The following is a 16,804-nucleotide window of genomic DNA, read 5'->3' on the forward strand; positions in this document are numbered from 1 at the left end:
ATCGATCTGACCCTGTCTGTCTGAGTTGGAAATGGGGCTTCCCCAAGCTGGAAGCCACAGAACCGGGGGCTCTCACTTTATAGTAAGGACACTAAAGCCCAGAGAGGTCAGGCACTTGCCCAGGGTCCCACAGCCAGTGGGTTTTGATGGCCTGAGATGGTTTTTACTCTCAGTGCCTGGAGCCGTATCCATAAACCCCCTCCTCTGTCTGCTTTCAAGCCTTTCTTCATTCTTGCCCATCTGAACTCACCTTTCAGTCTCTGCTTCTCTAGCAACCGGAGCCCAGGGACAGGTGACTGGCCTAGCGCCCCCAGGAGCAGAAGCTGCCCTGCTGGGGGGTGTGGGCAGGGGCACGGCGGGGGCCGAGAATGCGGGCTGCTCTGGCCTGGGGGCCTGGGCCGGGCTGCCAACAGAGAAGCCAGTGTGCCCAAACATTGCTGCTTTGTGAGCTCTGAGCTCTGTGTGGGGAAGGTTGTTTTTGTTGACCTGACATTGTTTCAGGTTGACTGCGTGGCAGCGTCTTAGCACCCTGGGACCGGCTCTTTGGAGCCATCCAGGGTCTTGGGGAGAAGGTGGCTAGGGAGCCCTAGTTTGGGGCAAGAAGGGGACGGGGCTGCCCGGAGCCTGTATGCACTGAGCAGGTCCCCGTGGGTGAGATGTACAGCAAGAGTGAGTTCGGGGAAGACACCGAGAGAGAAGAGGGAAGGCACCTGTGTCTCTCAGGGCCAGAGCAGAGGAGCCTGGCCAGAGTGAGGACGGACAGAGGCAGGACAGGAACCCCCAGGAGCTGGAGCAGACCTGCCGGGAGGCGGAGAGCTCGAGAACCCAGCCATCACACCTTAGTCGGCGAAGGAAGACCGGGGAGAATCCCTGGGAGCCAGGAGGGCAGCAGGAGGCCTTGGGGGCTGGCCGGCTGGGGTGGGGTGGGCCAGACGCACAGCTGTCCAGATGTGTGTGAGAGATAAGTCTGTTTACTGGGCACCCAGAAGGAGCAGGGCGGGAGGTGGGAAGGGGCTCCCCGGGACGGTGGGGCGGGCAGATTAGGAGGCGGGGGCATGAGTCAGGGGTTTGGGAGCTGCCCCCGGGGTTTGGGAGCCAGGACTTGGGTGCTGTCAGAGCGGGTGTGAGCTCAGCTGGTGGCAGAGGACACCTGTAGCTGCAGGAGCTCGCCGAGGGACCCCGAGGCTCGTGAGCAGGTGAGCAGGGCTTGGGGGGTGAGGGCGTGGTCCTGCGGCACTTGTCTTGAGGGTTTCTGCAGTGCCCAGCCAGAATCCGTGCCCAGGGGACCAAGGCACCAGACCTCCAAGGGGGTGCTGGTGGGTGGGGTGAGAACGGTAGGATGTGTGTTGTTACCCCTAAGGGCATGGGCCCGTTGGCACCTCCAGCTGGGGAGCGCGAGGGTGCAGCGTTGGGAGAAAGACACGGGCACGTGGCAGCAGAGGTCTGTGTGACTGGTGTTGGAGGGGGCAAGTCGGATCCCCCTCCAGGTGTGGGTCCCAGTCAGGCTCCTATTTACGAGCCCCTTGGATCCCACAGACCCAAGTCTTGCCCCCAGCCATGCATGGAGACCCACAGGGCATCCTATCCCCCTCTGTGAGGACAGTTGTTCACTGACCCTCTTTCCCATTTGGGACACTTTCAGGGACTCATCGGGGCAGACCCGGCCCTGTCCCCAGCCTAGGGGGTGTTTGAAGAGAAAGGAGGAGTCCCCCATCACCCAAGGATTTCAAAGCACTTAGGCTAATTCCATGGGAACAAAGCAACAAGATCAGAGAGAGAGGAAGATAGCAAGTCTGACCTTGGTCCCCCGCCACAGTGATAATGATGACCAACATGACCCAGAGCTCCTTCTGTGTCAGTCAGTGTTCTAAGGCCTCTATATCGACTAACTTAGCGCTACAACAGCCCCATAAGGTAGGGTTCATTCCTGTTACCCCACTTCGCAGATGAGAAAACCGAGACACAGGGAGGTTGAGTCACTTGCCCGCGGTCACACAGTAAGTCACGGGTCTGGGATCCGAACCCAGGCAGGCCGACTGGAGAGCCCATGCTTTCAACCCACTAGCACTTGACCAGCTTAGAGCTGTCTTCTCTTCTGGGAGGCAAATCAGCGCGATGGCAAGAGAGGTAGTGGGAGTCAGGCAGGCTGGCCTCTTTCGTCCTGCCTCTGACACCTACCTGCCAAGTTAAGCTCTCCGAACCTCAGCTTTCTCATCTGTAAAACGGGGCTAGTGACATTATCCATTTTGCACAGTGTCTCGAGGGTTCTAAGAGATAAGGCTCTGTGTGGTGGGGGCGGTGATCGCACAAAGGCGGTGCTCTGCCACCAGGGAGCCCTCCCCATCATCTGGTAGCCCCCCCGCCCCGCCTCTGCCAGCTGTGCTCCACCTCCAGGGCTCCAGATGCCCTGCTCAGCCTTATCTGGCCTAGCCCTGGCTGGCTGGATGGCCAGGTGCTTGAAGAGCTTCCAGACTCGGGGCGGCGATCCCATTCCAAGCTCTTATCAGTGCCGGAGCACTGGGCGGTGGGGGGCCGGGCCCGGTGGGGGCTGCAATCTGGGTCACGGGGGGTACTCTTTAAGGCCCCAGCTGAGCTCCAGGCACCTCCAGTCTCCTTTCTTCTGTCTCTCACTGAGGTCTTAGAACCCTGGCAGGAAGGCCCTCCCATTGTACAGACAGGATGACTGAGGCCTAGAGAGAAGCTGGGGGCCATCAGAGGCTATTCAACCAGACAGTGGTGGACAGGCAGCGTTCTCCGGCTGGAGGGCCCCTCTGCCCAGTCCATCTCTCAGATAGGAAATGGAAAGTCCCAGCCCAGCCCTTTAGCACCTAAGGCTTGAGACTGCTCAGGATTTGAGGCCCCGGCAGAGCAGAGGGCAAGGTCAGAGAAGGAGGAAAGAAAATAGAAGTGGGAGAAGAGGAAAGAGGGGGGCAAAAGAGGGAGAGAGAAGGGTGCCTGACTAGGGTCTTCATGGGCAAAGGCCCATGCAGGACGGCCCTGTCCTCGGTCCTTGGGACTGTCCCCTGGTCATCACGTCCCCTACCAAGACAGGAACCCCTGCCCTTGTCAGTTCAGTGGGGCTCTGCCATGCCCTCTCCTTCTCTCTATCTCTTGGGACGGCAACACCCACCCCCTCAGCCCTCAGAAAGAAATGTCTCTGGACCATTCTCTCTGTATGTCCTCCTGGCCCTGTTCCCTCACGCAGCAGCCAGCCCCGCCTGGCTCACGCCTCCCTCTGCCGGCTCTTGCCCATACCTGGGCCGCACTTCCCTACCTGCCAGTCCTTCAGATCCCACCAGAGCTTCTCGGCCCAGCCCCGGGGTCCCCCCGCTCAGAGACACCCGACCCCCAACCCCAGCAGTCCGCCCTACCTTTGAACCTGCCACATGGTCCTTGGCACCCAACTCCTTCGGCTCATTTCTCGTTGGTCTGAGGCACGTATTGTCTCCCGAAGCCCTTGGCCTCTCCTGCCTTCCCAGCTGCCTCCCCAGTCTAGGTGGGGGCTTCTCGCGAGAAGGGATAGTGTCTTGTTCATCTCAGCTCCCACTGCTCAGTGCCATGTGGGCACAGGGCGAGCATGTTCGTCACCCGACCCCAATCCCTGTTGCTGGGTAAGAGTGAAGAGAGCCCCTCCACATCCAGTCCCCAGGGAACTTCTGTGCTCCCCTCGGGCTGGGCCTCACCTTCCTGGGGGTGAGCATACCTTCCTCTCTGCCAGAAGCACACTGAGCAAATCTGAGACACAGGGTCTGGTCTCCTCTTGGCTGGGTCCCAGTCATGCTGATTCCTCAGTCCCAGAGAACCAAGCCTGCAAGGGACAGCCACACTTCCCTTCACCCAGCATGTACTTACTGAGCACCTACTCTGCGACACCCATTCTGCTAGGAGTAAGGGATTCAGTGGGGACCGAGACACGGATCTTAGCACTCAGATGGCATCCCTTCTAGCGGCATCCTTGAACAGCAGATACACAAATGACTCAAGAAACCAGAAAATGACAGAGTGGGCTAGTGAATGATAGGGTGGTGGGAAGGGAATCTGAAGAGCTGAGATATGGGAAGGGATGAGGGGCAGAGGGGCACTGAGGATGTAACAACTGTGTATGCAAAGGCCCTGGGGCAGGAAGGGCTTGGTAAGGCCAATGAGACAGATGGGGAGCAAACAAGAGAAAGGAAGCTCATGAGGGGGTGAAGGAGAGAAACAGTGACACTTCATTCAATACCTGTGAGCCGCTCCCAAGGATACTACAGCCCCATGCCTAGCAGAAAGTAACTGTTTCTGGGAGAAGAGGGTACGTTGTGAAGATTCCCAGGGGAACGAATTTCCTTGAAGAAGGAACAGGTCATGATGCCCCTGGAGTTGGCTAAATCTAGGGAATGGACAGGAAAAGAATACAGGATGAGGACTGGTGGATGGAAGAGGGAGTTGAATTTGAAGGACAGCCCATTCTCTCAAACTGCCTTTGATTGATGCCAGCCAAGCTACCTCTTCCTGCCCCAGCTCTCCCAGCTCGTCCTGTACACCTGTCCTCACACCTACAAATCTAGCTCCTCCCCCCCAGCTTCCTGCCCCTGACCCCACTGCTGCCTCTCAACACCTGGGGTCCCCCTTGACTCTAATGTAGCCTCCTCTGGGGGAGGATGCCTGCGCCTCACTCAGCCTGTGCTCCCCCCTGCAGGGACCCGCAGTGCGGGTTATGCTGGGGGCTTGGATCGCTGTGAATAAGTGGACAAGTAAGACAACGCCATGGGGGACTGGCAGGTAGGTCTTTCCTGGTGTCTGCGGGGCTCCAATCTGGGGCCTCTGGGACTCCCCAGACTCCTACCTTCACGGTGGCTTAAGGAGCCCTTCCCAGCCCAGCCCTGACGGCCACTTCCTATAGGAGGATCATGAAGAGGGGCTGGAGGACGTTCTAGAACAGGAGGAGTATGAAGACCCAGATGTCCCTGTGGTTCAAGTGGAGGAGCCAATAGGTGAGCCCCAACTCTCTCTCTTGCTGGGATGAGCTGCTGAGACCTGAACAGAGACAGTTAAGGAACTTGCCCTCTCCCTTCTCCACACCCCCTCCCCTCCGCCACCAGCCCCAGGGCCAGTTCTCCCCACAATCCTGGCTGATTGAAGGATAAACAGAGTTTTGTTTGAAATGATCACAGGAGGGGACTGGGGGGTGGGGGGGCAGGACTAGTCACCCATGGCCAGGCCCTCCGTTTGGGACAGGACAGCCAGGCCCCTCGGGGACAAGGGCATGAGCCCACACGCCATCTGTGTCCATCCCATGCCAACTTCTAGGCCAGGCACCAGGCCTGTTCTGGGAACATCATTCTGTTTGGGGGGTCTAGAGGTCCTGAGGAGTCAGGGGCCACAGGGACCCCCAGGGCAGAGAGACAACAGGAAACCTTCCTGGCCCTGCCAAGGTCTCAGTTGGGGAGCCCCAGGTGGGGACCTGTTTACTGTCAATAGGCCTTAAGTGCTGGCCATTGGTATTGAAGATAAGAGGCCCCTCTGGGAAATGAGGGCCGAGTGGGGTGTGGAGTGGGGGACATTATAAAGCAGACCCCACCTGGGGTTCCCAGAGACAGGGAGAAGTGCCAGGCTGGTGGGATTGCTGAGGCAGGGGGGGAAGAAGGAAGGGAAGCTGATTCCAGAAAGTGGCAGAGAGGAAGGAGATCCTAGGAGAATCCCGGGAATTGCCATTCGGAACTCTCCACTTTGGAGGTGACCCTCTCTGTCACCACTGAAGATGACTCCCAGCGGTCTTCCACAAGGCTCGGATGAGGCGTGAAAGAGCCAGGCTGGGCCAAGAATGGGCACAGGGCGCCAGAGACCCTTGAGCAGCAGTGGGGGCGTGGGGTGGGGTGGGGGGGCGGGCACTGGGTCCTAGCCAGCAGCTGCAGGAGGGAGTAAGGGAGGCGTGATTCTCTCAGGGGCTCACTGTGGGGAGTGCAGGAGGACCCTAAGGGTGGGATTATCCGGGAGAAGGGCAGCACTAACCCACCTCCGGTTTTCAGCTGACCTCGCTGAGCCAACAGCCACAGATTACGAAACAGCCACAGACCCAGACGCCACATCGCACGCAGGCACCCACGAGGTGAGGACACCCAGCATCACCTGATTGCTGGGACACTGACCCTTCCACTAGGAGAAGGGAGGTGAAGACGGATGGGCACAGCTTCAGCAGGGGGGAGCCCCACACACAGGCAGAGAAGGAGTGAGCATTGCGGGAAATAGAAAGGAGGAGAGCACGCCTGCTGGAACGGGGGTGCGGGGAGACATAGGTCCCTCTCTCACTGAGCAGGGAGCTCCCTGGGCAGAGATAAAGGGACTGCCAAAGGTCTGTGCTCCCAGGCTGGGCCGGAAGGTGCTCCTTGGGGAAGCACAGAATTGAATAAGTGCCCCTGTGCCCAGGCCCGCTGGACCCCTGCTGGACATCAGACTGTCTAGCTGGTTAGGAAACTGCATCTGCCCTCAGCCAGGCCCCTGGGAGCGACCAGCTGGCCCCAAGGAAACCCAAGGGCATGCTGAGCGCACTCAACAGTCTTGGAGACAGGAGACCTACCCGATGACCCCAAAGGCTTCCTTTTTTGTTTTCCTCCCAAGGGTCTCCTCTAGCACCCTTTTGGTCCAGAGGTTCTCCAAATGCCTCTGAAATGGGATAAAGGCTTGGTCAGGGAGTTGGGGAATAGGGCTGGAGTGGAGGGTTATACCCCCCACTCCCACCCCGCCACCACACACACACACACACACACACACACACACACACACGCTTCTTATCTCACTCAACGCATCCAGGCTGCTGCTCACACCCATCCATTCTGAGCTCAGGGTCTGCCCTGAGTGCTTCAGGACATTGGGCGTCCTCCAAACACCTCTCAGAGCCTGCTGAGCGACCACCATGCCCTGGACTGCCAGTCTCCCCAGGGTGCTGTCCCGGGCCCCGGGCACTGATTCAGATTTGTGGGGCCGCAGGCGTACGTGGAGCTTCAGGAACTGGTGATGGATGAGAAGAACCAGGAGTTGCGGTGGATGGAGGCGGCACACTGGGTGCGGCTGGAGGAGAACCTCGGGGAGGACGGGGTCTGGGGCCGCCCGCACCTGTCCTACCTCACTTTCTGGAGCCTCCTGGAGCTGCAGAAAGCCTTTGCCAAGGGTAAGCCCCGCGGGGCCCCTCCCCGAGACCTGCATGTGTGTGCGGCGTGGTGGCGGGCCGGAGGGCCACCGTCCGGCCATCCGGCTCACCCCTCCATCCCTTGCAGGTACCGTCCTCCTGGATCTGCCGGAGACCTCCCTGGCAGGAGTGGCCAACCAGCTGCTGGATGGGTTTATCTACGAGGAGCAGATCCGGCCTGAGGCCCGAGACCAGCTGCTCCGGGTCCTGCTGCTCCAACACAGGTGCCCCTGCCCGCCAGGACGCAGACTCCGCAGCCCAACGGCCTACTTCCCCGGCCCGCCGGCCCGGAGCGCTCCCTGGCAGCCCAGGGGGCCCCTCCCCCCACCAGACCAGGGCCCCCATTTCTTCCATGACAGCTCCTACCTCTGACTTCTTGAGGGGCAGCCGTATCTCTGTGTTCAGATGTGGGGGCTACTGGTCCTCAGGAGGGCAGGCTCTCACGGCCCCTCCCTCCCTCCATCCTGGCCCCACCTGGTCATTCCAGACGGAGACCGGCCGCTTGCATCCACAATATCCTCCCAAAGGAGGCTGACTGTCCTTTGGCCCCAGGGTCCCTCTCCTCTGGTCACTGGGAAGCGTTGCTTAATTCCTCCGACCACCGGTCTCCATCTCGGTCTAGGTGTTACTAACAACCCAGCCCAAATAGCTTACTCAGCCCATGTCCCCTGTGCGTCCCACAGTCACGCCGGAGACCTGGAGGCCCTGGGCGGTGTGAAGCCCGCGGTTCTGACGCGTTCTGGGGACCCCTCCGAGCCTCTGCTCCCGCAGCACCCCTCTTTAGAGACACAGCTCTTCTGCCAACAGGTGAGGCTGTGGGGAGACCCACCTGAACAGGGTTAGAAATGAGACTGTTTAGGGGAGGAGGGGGCTGGATGATCAATGTGGCCAGAGGGCTCCCCTCACCACCCTCCACCCAACAGGGACAGGAGGGCACAGAAGGGCATTCACCATCTGGAATTCTGGAGAAGATTCCCCCAGATTCAGAGGCCACCCTGGTGCTCGTAGGTAAGCAGCTAGGGTCTGCACCCCCGATGCCCCCACACCCCCGAGGCGATGCTTCCTATCCCTGCTCAGTCTCCCTCTTCCGAAGTATGGACCCAGCCGCTGCCCCTCTCAGGCCTCCCTGACCTGACCACCTCCCATCGCCCCCTCCCCGGCAGGCAGAGCGGAATTCCTGGAGCGGCCGGTGCTGGGCTTCGTGCGACTGGAGGTGGCCACAGAGCTGGAGGCTGTGCAGCTCCCGGTGCCTGTGCGCTTCCTCTTCGTGTTGCTGGGACCTGAGGCCCCCAATACTGATTATACCCAACTTGGTCGGGCTGCGGCCACCCTCATGTCCGAGAGGGTAAGGCAGGCTTGGGGAGGGCTGGGGGAGCCCGAGGGCTGGGGGGCAGCTGAGGTCACTCACTGGACGGGCCTGGGTACTTGAGTTTTGCTAGTCGGTCTCTCCCTGCTGCTTCTACCCTGTCTGGCCAGGGGCAAGTGGTCTGGCCCAGCCCTGCACGACCAGACCTGGTTCCACCCAGTTAGGTCTGGCCTGGCCCCGGCTTACTGTAGTTCCGGCTGGTCTGTGCTAAGCTACCCCATTTGCTTTAGTGGATTCTCCTTTCCCCACGCAAGGCCCTGTCTGGCTCCCCCAAACCTTTTTGTGGTGGGAAAGGAAGGGGGAGCAGGGTGGGCAGGACAAGAAGGAGCTGGGAGAGAGGGTTCTGGTTCCTGGAGGCCATGGATGTAGACTCTTGGGTCCTTTCATCTAGCGAGTCCCCGCAGTCCTGACCCTCTCTCCGGCCCCCAGGTCTTCCGCGTGGATGCCTACATGGCCCAGAGCAAGGCGGAGCTGGTCCGCAACCTGGAGGGCTTCCTGGACTGCAGCCTGGTGCTGCCTCCCTGCGAGGCTCCCTCTGAGCAGGCACTGCTCAGTCTGGTGCCGGTGCAGAAGGAGCTGCTGCGGAGACGCTACTCACAAAGCCCCGCCAAGCCCGAGCCCCGCTTCTACAAGGGCCTAGGTACCTGCCCTGCGACCCCCACATACCCTCAGGGTCCCCAGTGCAATCCTGCAATCCCCTGCCTCCCCTCCTCCCATCCAATACCCTGGTGTCCCCTCTCTCTGTCCTCATGCCTCCCTGTCCCCTTGGTCACCTGTTCCCATCAGAAGATTCTCCCCACGATTCCTCTCCCCCCAATGCCTCCTACCATGACCCCCTGTGACCATGGCCCTGTCCTTGACTACAGATTTGTATGGGGCTCCAGGGGCCCCTGGTGGGCCAGATGACCCTCTGCAGAGGACAGGCCTGCTTTTTGGGGGCCTGGTGCGTGACATCCGGCGCCGCTACCCCTACTACCTGAGTGACATCACAGACGCGTTCAGCCCCCAGGTCCTGGCCGCTGTCATCTTCATCTACTTTGCTGCCTTGTCACCTGCCATCACTTTCGGTGGCCTCCTGGGTCAGTGCCTCTGCATGATCTCCTAACCTTCACCTCTCACCCTTTGGCCTCTGTGTTGGCCCTGCCTCTTGACCCAATCAGACAATCTGGACCCCTACTACAGCCTGCCTGTGAAATGCTCTACTGGACCCTAGAAACGACCTCTTGACCTTGACCACACTGTAACTTCTACCCACAGGAGAAAAGACCCAGAACATGATGGGGGTGTCCGAGCTGCTCATCTCCACGGCGGTGCAAGGCATTCTGTTCTCCCTGCTCGGGGCTCAACCCCTGCTTGTGGTTGGCTTCTCAGGACCCCTGCTTGTGTTTGAAGAAGCCTTTTTCTCGGTAGCTCTGCTCTGCCCCCCCCCCGGACCCTGTAGCTGCCTGGCCCCCCGCCTGCCTGACCACGGGGTGCCTGGGCCCACCTGCCTGACCCAGTCCTTCCTGACCCCTTTGCAGTTCTGCACGAACAACAACCTGGAGTACATCGTGGGCCGCGTGTGGATCGGCTTCTGGCTTGTCCTGTTCGTGGTGCTCATAGTGGCCTTCGAGGGCAGTTTCCTGGTCCGCTTCATCTCCCGCTACACCCAAGAGATCTTCTCCTTCCTGATCTCCCTCATCTTCATCTACGAGACCTTCGTCAAGCTGATCAAGGTGGGGGAAGTGGCAGTGTGGACACACATGTGTGTGTGCGTGTGCGACTCTGGGCACAAACTATGTGGCCATGTGTGAAATTGTCCACGTGTCCTTGTGGCCTGTGTGTCGCTGTGCCTTCATCGTGCCTGGCTGTGACCACAGTCACGTTGACACCTGCTGCCTCCGGGCCTGTAGTCCTGTGGTGACCGCAGAGCGCCTGCGCCTGAGGGGGCTCCCCGTGTGCGCATGTGCGGCTCGTAACCACGCCCAGAGTGACAAACGGGCCAGTGTGTACGTGAGCCTGGATGGGGGAAACTGCGTTATTGGAGGGGCAGCAGGGGTCCCAGGCGCTCTGCTGTCCCCCACGTCCCTTCTGGCGCTCACCGTCAAGAACCACGGGGACTGCGGGTGGAGCAGCCTGTCTCCTCAGCTCCCGCACCTTCGACTGTGTTACCTGTACATCTGCATTATCTACGGAGACAGGATAGACACTGCGTATCTGCCTCTGATTCTGTTGCTTGGTGGGGCTTTCTGTTTCCAAGTCTCTGAAGCCCTTTTTAGGAGCCTCCTTGGCACTTCTTTCCTGCCCACCAGCTTTATATCTCCGAGACCCCCCGTGCTCCCATGCACACCTACACTCATTGCCGCCATGACCTGCCCCACCCAAGCTGAGACTGGTCTTCACTCCTGAAAACCAAACTGTAGAATCCCATTGTCCCTCTGTTACCCTGTCAGTTGAGGAAGAAGAGAAGTGGATGGATGGATGCAGGATGGATGGATGGATAGACAGATGATGGGCAGATGGACAGATAGATGGATAGATGATGGGCAGATTGATAGATGGATGATGGATAGATGGATGAGGAAAATAGGATGCCTTGGTTTTCTGCTCCAGATCTTCCAGGACCACCCGCTGCAGAAGCATTATGACCACAATGTGACAATGGTGCCCAAACCTCAGGCTCCCCTGCCCAACACAGCCCTCCTCTCCCTTGTACTCATGGCTGGCACCTTCTTTCTCGCCATGATGCTGCGCAAGTTCAAGAACAGCTCCTACTTCCCTGGCGTGGTCAGTACCCACCCCCTGGCCCCACTCTTCCCTACGCTGCCCTGTCCCAGTCCAAAGCACTCCTCCAAGTTCCTCAATGTTATTAACTCTCCTTCTTACCCTAGATTTCCATTCCCTATTCCAAGCCTTCCTGGCCCCCTGGCCCCCACCTCATTTAGGCTTTCACTCTTCAGGCAAGCCCATCTCCCTTTCTCAGCCTGTCGAGGCTGGGAACCCAGCGGGGAGCCAGGGATAGTTCTTAGAGAGGGCGGGAGAAGCTGTGGGGCCAACGGTGGGGCTGAGCCAGGGAAAGAAGAAAGAAGGCCGGTACATTGAGGTGCAGGACAGGACGTTAGATGTCGATGGATCCCCTGGGTAGAGCAAAGACCCTGCATGAAGAAGGGGCAGGAGTGGGGGCAAGAGGGAGGCAGGAGGTGGGGAAACAACTGAGCACTGACTGGATTTTTCCACCTTCCCTCAGCTGCGACGGATCATTGGGGACTTCGGAGTCCCCATCTCCATTCTGATCATGGTCATTGTGGATTTCTTCATTGAGGACACTTACACCCAGGTGACACGTCTTACTATTGTCAGCTTATTCTCCCAGTATGCCCCCTCCCAAGAACAACTTTCCCAAACCTGAAGCCAGCTAGAACACCCTCTACTCATCCCAGCCTCCCCCGAGAGCCCCAGGTTCGTCCCACAGCCCTATAGGACCCCTCTGATTGAAGCAAAGGTCGGGGTCAGATTGCCTTTTTACTCCTTAACCCAGGACAATAGGAAAGAATCTGTTCTGCAGCCAGGCCGATCTGAGTATGTATCTCAGGTCTGCCACCAAAGAGCTGTGTGATGCAAGGCAAACTACACAACCTCTCTGATCCTGTTTCCTCATCTATAAAGTGGGGAATGAGAAGATGTATATAAAGACCTTAGAGCAGTGACTGGGTACAAATCAAGTACCCAGTATAAGTTCCCAAGTGCCCAGGATGCTGGCTCCCCTTGCCTCCTTTCCTCTATTCCCCTGCCTGGTGTTCTCACCAGCATCCCCCTCCCACAGAAACTCAGCGTGCCTGAAGGCCTCTCCGTATCCAACCCCTCAGCCCGGGGCTGGGTCATCCACCCATTGGGCTTGTATGCGTCTTTCCCCATCTGGATGATGTTTGCCTCCGCCCTGCCGGCCCTGCTGGTCTTCATCCTCATCTTCCTTGAGTCCCAGATCACCACGTAAGAGCCAGGGGCAGGGCTGGGCCTGGGGGGTGGTGTCTGAGGCAGGGAAAGGGACAGGCTCCAGGCAGGTGTGACAGCAAGGACTGAGAGCTAGTCTTAGTCAATCCCAGCGCCACCCCCCACCCCCGATGAAGAGGAGTGATGGATGGATAGGGACAGGGGCAGGTTCTGTGGGACCTGACATGGTATCATTTGGGGAGGACTTTTTAAGAAAAAGAAAACAAAATGAGAACTACAAAAGGAAGTGGCATACTTCAGAATGGACCTTTCCCAGATCAGCCTCATCAGCTTCAATGTAAATCTGCCTGTGGACGTTCTAGGGGCTGTCTTGAGATCCTTCCACTCAGTCTGGATTATCAAGAGGGGGTGGGAGGGAGGGGAGCAAGGAACTCAAGGGAGAGGAGCACAACAGGATAAACTAAGGCACAGAGGGACCCAAGCATGGAGAAGGAGAGAAGGGGCAAAGAGGGTGGCGATGGGGGAGAATGCTGCTTACCCCTGACCTCCCACACTCCCCAGGCTGATTATCAGCAAACCAGAGCGCAAGATGATCAAGGGCTCTGGCTTCCACCTGGACCTGCTGCTGGTCATAGGCATGGGCGGCGTGGCTGCCCTCTTTGGGATGCCCTGGCTCAGTGCCACCACTGTTCGTTCTGTTACCCACGCCAACGCACTCACGGTCATGGGCAAGGCCAGCGCCCCAGGGGCTGCAGCCCAGATTCAGGAGGTCAAGGAGCAGCGGATCAGTGGGCTCCTGGTCGCTGTACTCGTGGGTGAGTAAGGGCTGGCCACACTCTCTGCCACCCTTGGCCTTGCTTCCAGCCCCCAGCCTCTGCCTCTTAGGATCCAGAGCCTTCTGCAGCCCTCTCTCTAGCTTGGCTGCTCTATGACTGATGGCAAGTCAGGGCTCGGAGCATCATTTGGGGTGGGAGAGAAGACAGAAGATCACTGGGGTTTATCTAAGTTCTGGAGCAGGTGAGAGTACACCTGGGGTCAGTGTGGGCAGCGCCACCGTTACTGATGGAGTCGTAGGGTAGTTTCTTAAAGGAGGCGAAGTTAGTATTAGCTGGAGGAGGGTTAGGGTTTGGGTAGGTGGCAGACAATGGAGGCATTCTCTGCTGGAGTGATGGAAAACTTGGGCTTCTCTGGCCTCTGTGAACCCCCGAGGCCAAAGGAATAGGCTTTGATGTCCTGCAGGCAGGAGTATGACTCCCTGATCTGCCACTTGTAGCTGTGTGGCCTTAGGCAAATTGCTTCCCCTCTCTGTTTCCTCATCTGTAAAATTGGGTACTCCCTCTTAAGAGAATCCACAGAAAGGGCTTCATATGGTCCCCATGGCTTCATTCTCCAGCCCCCAATGCTGTGGGCCCTCTGGGGCCCCCCGGGGCTAGGAGTGCCTGGTTCTCCTGGCAGGTGTGTCCATCCTCATGGGGCCCATCCTGTCCCGCATCCCCCTGGCTGTGCTGTTTGGCATCTTCCTCTACATGGGGGTCACATCCCTCAGCGGCATCCAGCTCTTCGACCGCGTCTTGCTCCTGTTGAAGCCGTCCAAGTACCACCCGGATGTGCCCTACGTCAAGCGGGTACAGGGCCCTCGTGGCTCCCCAGCCCAGAGTGGGGTGGGGGTTGCTGGGCGCCAGGGCGGGGCAGGCAGTAACCACCGCCTCCCCCTGCAGGTGAAGACCTGGCGCATGCACCTGTTCACGGTCATCCAGATCATCTGCCTGGCAGGGCTGTGGACGGTGAAAACCTTCCCTGCCACCTCGCTGGCCTTGCCCTTCGTACTCATCCTCACCGTGCCTCTGCGCCGCCTCCTGCTGCCGCTCATCTTCAGGAAGCTGGAACTCCAATGTGTGCGTGGCTGCTCCCCGCCCCTACCCTGCGGGCCTGGGACGGTGGGGGAGGGTGAATAGAGGGCAGAGGCTGGAGGCCAGGACCCTAGAGCTGGGGGGGCAGGGAGTGGGTGTGCTCCACGTGAGCTGTCCTACCCTAGAACCCTTGTCCTAGGTTCCTCCCAGTCATTTTGGACAGAGTTGCTCCTACGATAGAATTCTCCCACAACATGACAGTCGCCATGGGGCTGCCCTGATGAAGGCCCTCTGTAGGCCCTCCCCTGCTGGGGCACCCCATCCCCAGGGGTCCCTCACCCCTTGGAAAAAACTCATCCAGACCAAAGCTAGGGGCTGAGAGGGTAGGACATGACTTGTCCACGGTCCAGAGAGAGCCAGTCCCTCTCCGTGCTCTAGAAGTGCCCTCGGCACTGGGGGAGGGCTCCTCTGCCCCAGCCGCTCCCGGAAGCTCACCCTCAGTCCTTCCTACTCTCCCCTCCAGCTGGATGCTGATGATGCCAAGCCGACCTTTGATGAAGAGGAAGGTCGGGATGAGTACAACGAGGTGACCATGCCCGTGTGAAGGGAAGACATGGGCTTCCAAGCTCCCTCCACCCTCCCACTTTGCCACACTCCCAGGAAAAGCAGAAGTTCATGGGTATCTCATGGACACTCGTATCCCTCCTGGGGTAGCTACTGGAGCCCCAGGATTGTGGGTGGGGGATGGGAGGGGTGTCTAGAAACCCTTCCATGAGGGGTAAACCAGCTTCTATGTCTAGAGATGGTCAGTAGGGTCCACACTAGGGATTTTGCTGTGAGGTCTCTCCTGCTGCCACATTGCCATGTGGGGCTCCTAAGCTGGAGGGCTTAGATCTGAACCAGCCTCTTCATAGCACAGACAGGGGCAGTAGCAAGGTAGAGGGTAGAGGGGGTGGGGTTCAAGTTCCTGCATGCTGTGCGACCTTGGGCAAGTCCCTTGACTTCTCCAGCCTCTGCTTCTTCTTCTGTAAAATGGGTATATTTAGAATAATACCTACGTTACAGGATGGTTACTGAGGACCAAAGACAAATGTGGAAAAGGGTTCTTGTCAGCTCTGAAAGGACTAGCACGTAGTAGTTATCATTCTTCTCTAGGCTGGCCCAAGGTCATGCAGCTCCTGAGTCATATAGCTGGGATTTGAACCAGGTCTCCTGACTCTGAGGCCAGAGCCCTGTGTTGTACCTCAGTCACCTACCTTCCCATGCTTAGAGATGCCCCAGCTGACTCCCCACCTCTCCTACTCTGTTCCCAGCCCCATCCTGGGGACCCTCTTCTCTGGGGCAGAGGGAGGTGTCCTGGTGAGGGCAAGGTGGCGGTAAGGATACAATCAGGTCTGAGACTCAGGACTCCAAAGGTTCACTCCCTCCTCCCATTCTCACACTCATTCACACATCCATTCATTCCACAAACATTTATGGATGGCCCCGGACCCCCACAGACACAGAGGCAACTGAGACGAGACCCTGCAGTGGGGTGGGAGGGAGTGGGGGGGCAATGCACAAATCTGTTCTAGATTTGGATGGGGGGTGGGAGGAAATGGGGGGAAGGGAGGGAGGTTTGTAATTTATTGATTGTATTTTCTAAGAACCCTCATTGTACTCTGGTTTCCCCCAAACACCCAGGCCTCTAGTTTGAGACTCAGTGTCCACAATCTTACTCCAGCTGAATCGTGAGGGGAGAACCCAGATTTGATCAACTGGGGGAAGGGCCAGTGGGCTCTGCAGAATATGGGCATAATCTATTTTTTTTACAAAACAAAAATATAAAAAGAGCTGGAAGTGGTGAGAAATGGTTGAAACGGAGAGTCAGGAGCTGGGGGCCGCTGCTGGGAGGCTTTTGAGGGGCGGGGGACAGCCCTGAAGGCTGACAGCCGCCTCTCACCACTTCTCTGTGCTGTGCCTCGGATTCCTCATCAGGAAAATGGGGATGATAATGGTACCTACCTTGTAGGATTGTCATAAAGATTAAATGAGACAGTAAAGTGCATATGCTTAGCATAGCCTGATATCAGGCCTCAGAGGAAGCGCATAGACTTTAGCTGCTGGTGTGGTGACGCTCACTGGGATGGCCCCGCCCCCTCCTTCCTGCTCCTTGAACACCCCTAAGGAAAGCGGAAAGAAAGTCACCCACTCAGCTAGTACCCTTCCCCTTGATGCTTGGTTATAGGTTTTGCCAATAAATGCGTCTGTGGTGGAGTGACTGCCTTGCTGGCCTTTCCCTCCCAGACTCAGGGGGCCAAGGGGTCTTCTCTTGGTTGGACCAAGTGGGCAGGGCATGCTTGGTGGGGAGCTGGTGCCAGGGTTATAACCTTGGGTGGGGGCAGGGAGAGCCAGGCCAGAGGGGTTGGCAACGGTGCTGGGGCCAGGACAGAACTGGTGGCCGGAAGTCCTGTGGTGGAGAGGGCCAGCCGCCAGTGAGAGCGTGGGAGAGCT

The 16,804-nt window shown here is 58.5% G+C and overlaps 1 protein-coding gene across 1 annotated transcript; it reads left to right on the forward strand.

The window, feature by feature from the left end:
• The first annotated feature begins 5,641 nt into the window (after positions 1 to 5,641).
• Positions 5,642 to 16,567, forward strand: SLC4A1 (solute carrier family 4 member 1 (Diego blood group)). The gene is made up of 18 exons (XM_044250387.1): positions 5,642 to 5,715; positions 6,009 to 6,088; positions 6,967 to 7,147; positions 7,254 to 7,389; positions 7,849 to 7,972; positions 8,089 to 8,173; positions 8,329 to 8,510; positions 8,961 to 9,171; positions 9,398 to 9,610; positions 9,789 to 9,937; positions 10,052 to 10,246; positions 11,124 to 11,297; positions 11,758 to 11,847; positions 12,334 to 12,500; positions 13,023 to 13,276; positions 13,917 to 14,086; positions 14,180 to 14,356; positions 14,835 to 16,567. The coding sequence occupies exons 3-18, from the start codon at positions 6,994 to 6,996 to the stop codon at positions 14,913 to 14,915; spliced, it is 2,562 nt and encodes an 853-aa protein (XP_044106322.1). The 5' UTR covers positions 5,642 to 5,715; positions 6,009 to 6,088; positions 6,967 to 6,993; the 3' UTR covers positions 14,916 to 16,567.
• The last annotated feature ends 237 nt before the right edge of the window (positions 16,568 to 16,804 follow it).

The sequence above is a fragment of the Neovison vison genome, chromosome 5 (genome assembly GCF_020171115.1).
Source record: "Neovison vison isolate M4711 chromosome 5, ASM_NN_V1, whole genome shotgun sequence".
Lineage (NCBI taxonomy): Eukaryota > Metazoa > Chordata > Mammalia > Carnivora > Mustelidae > Neogale > Neogale vison.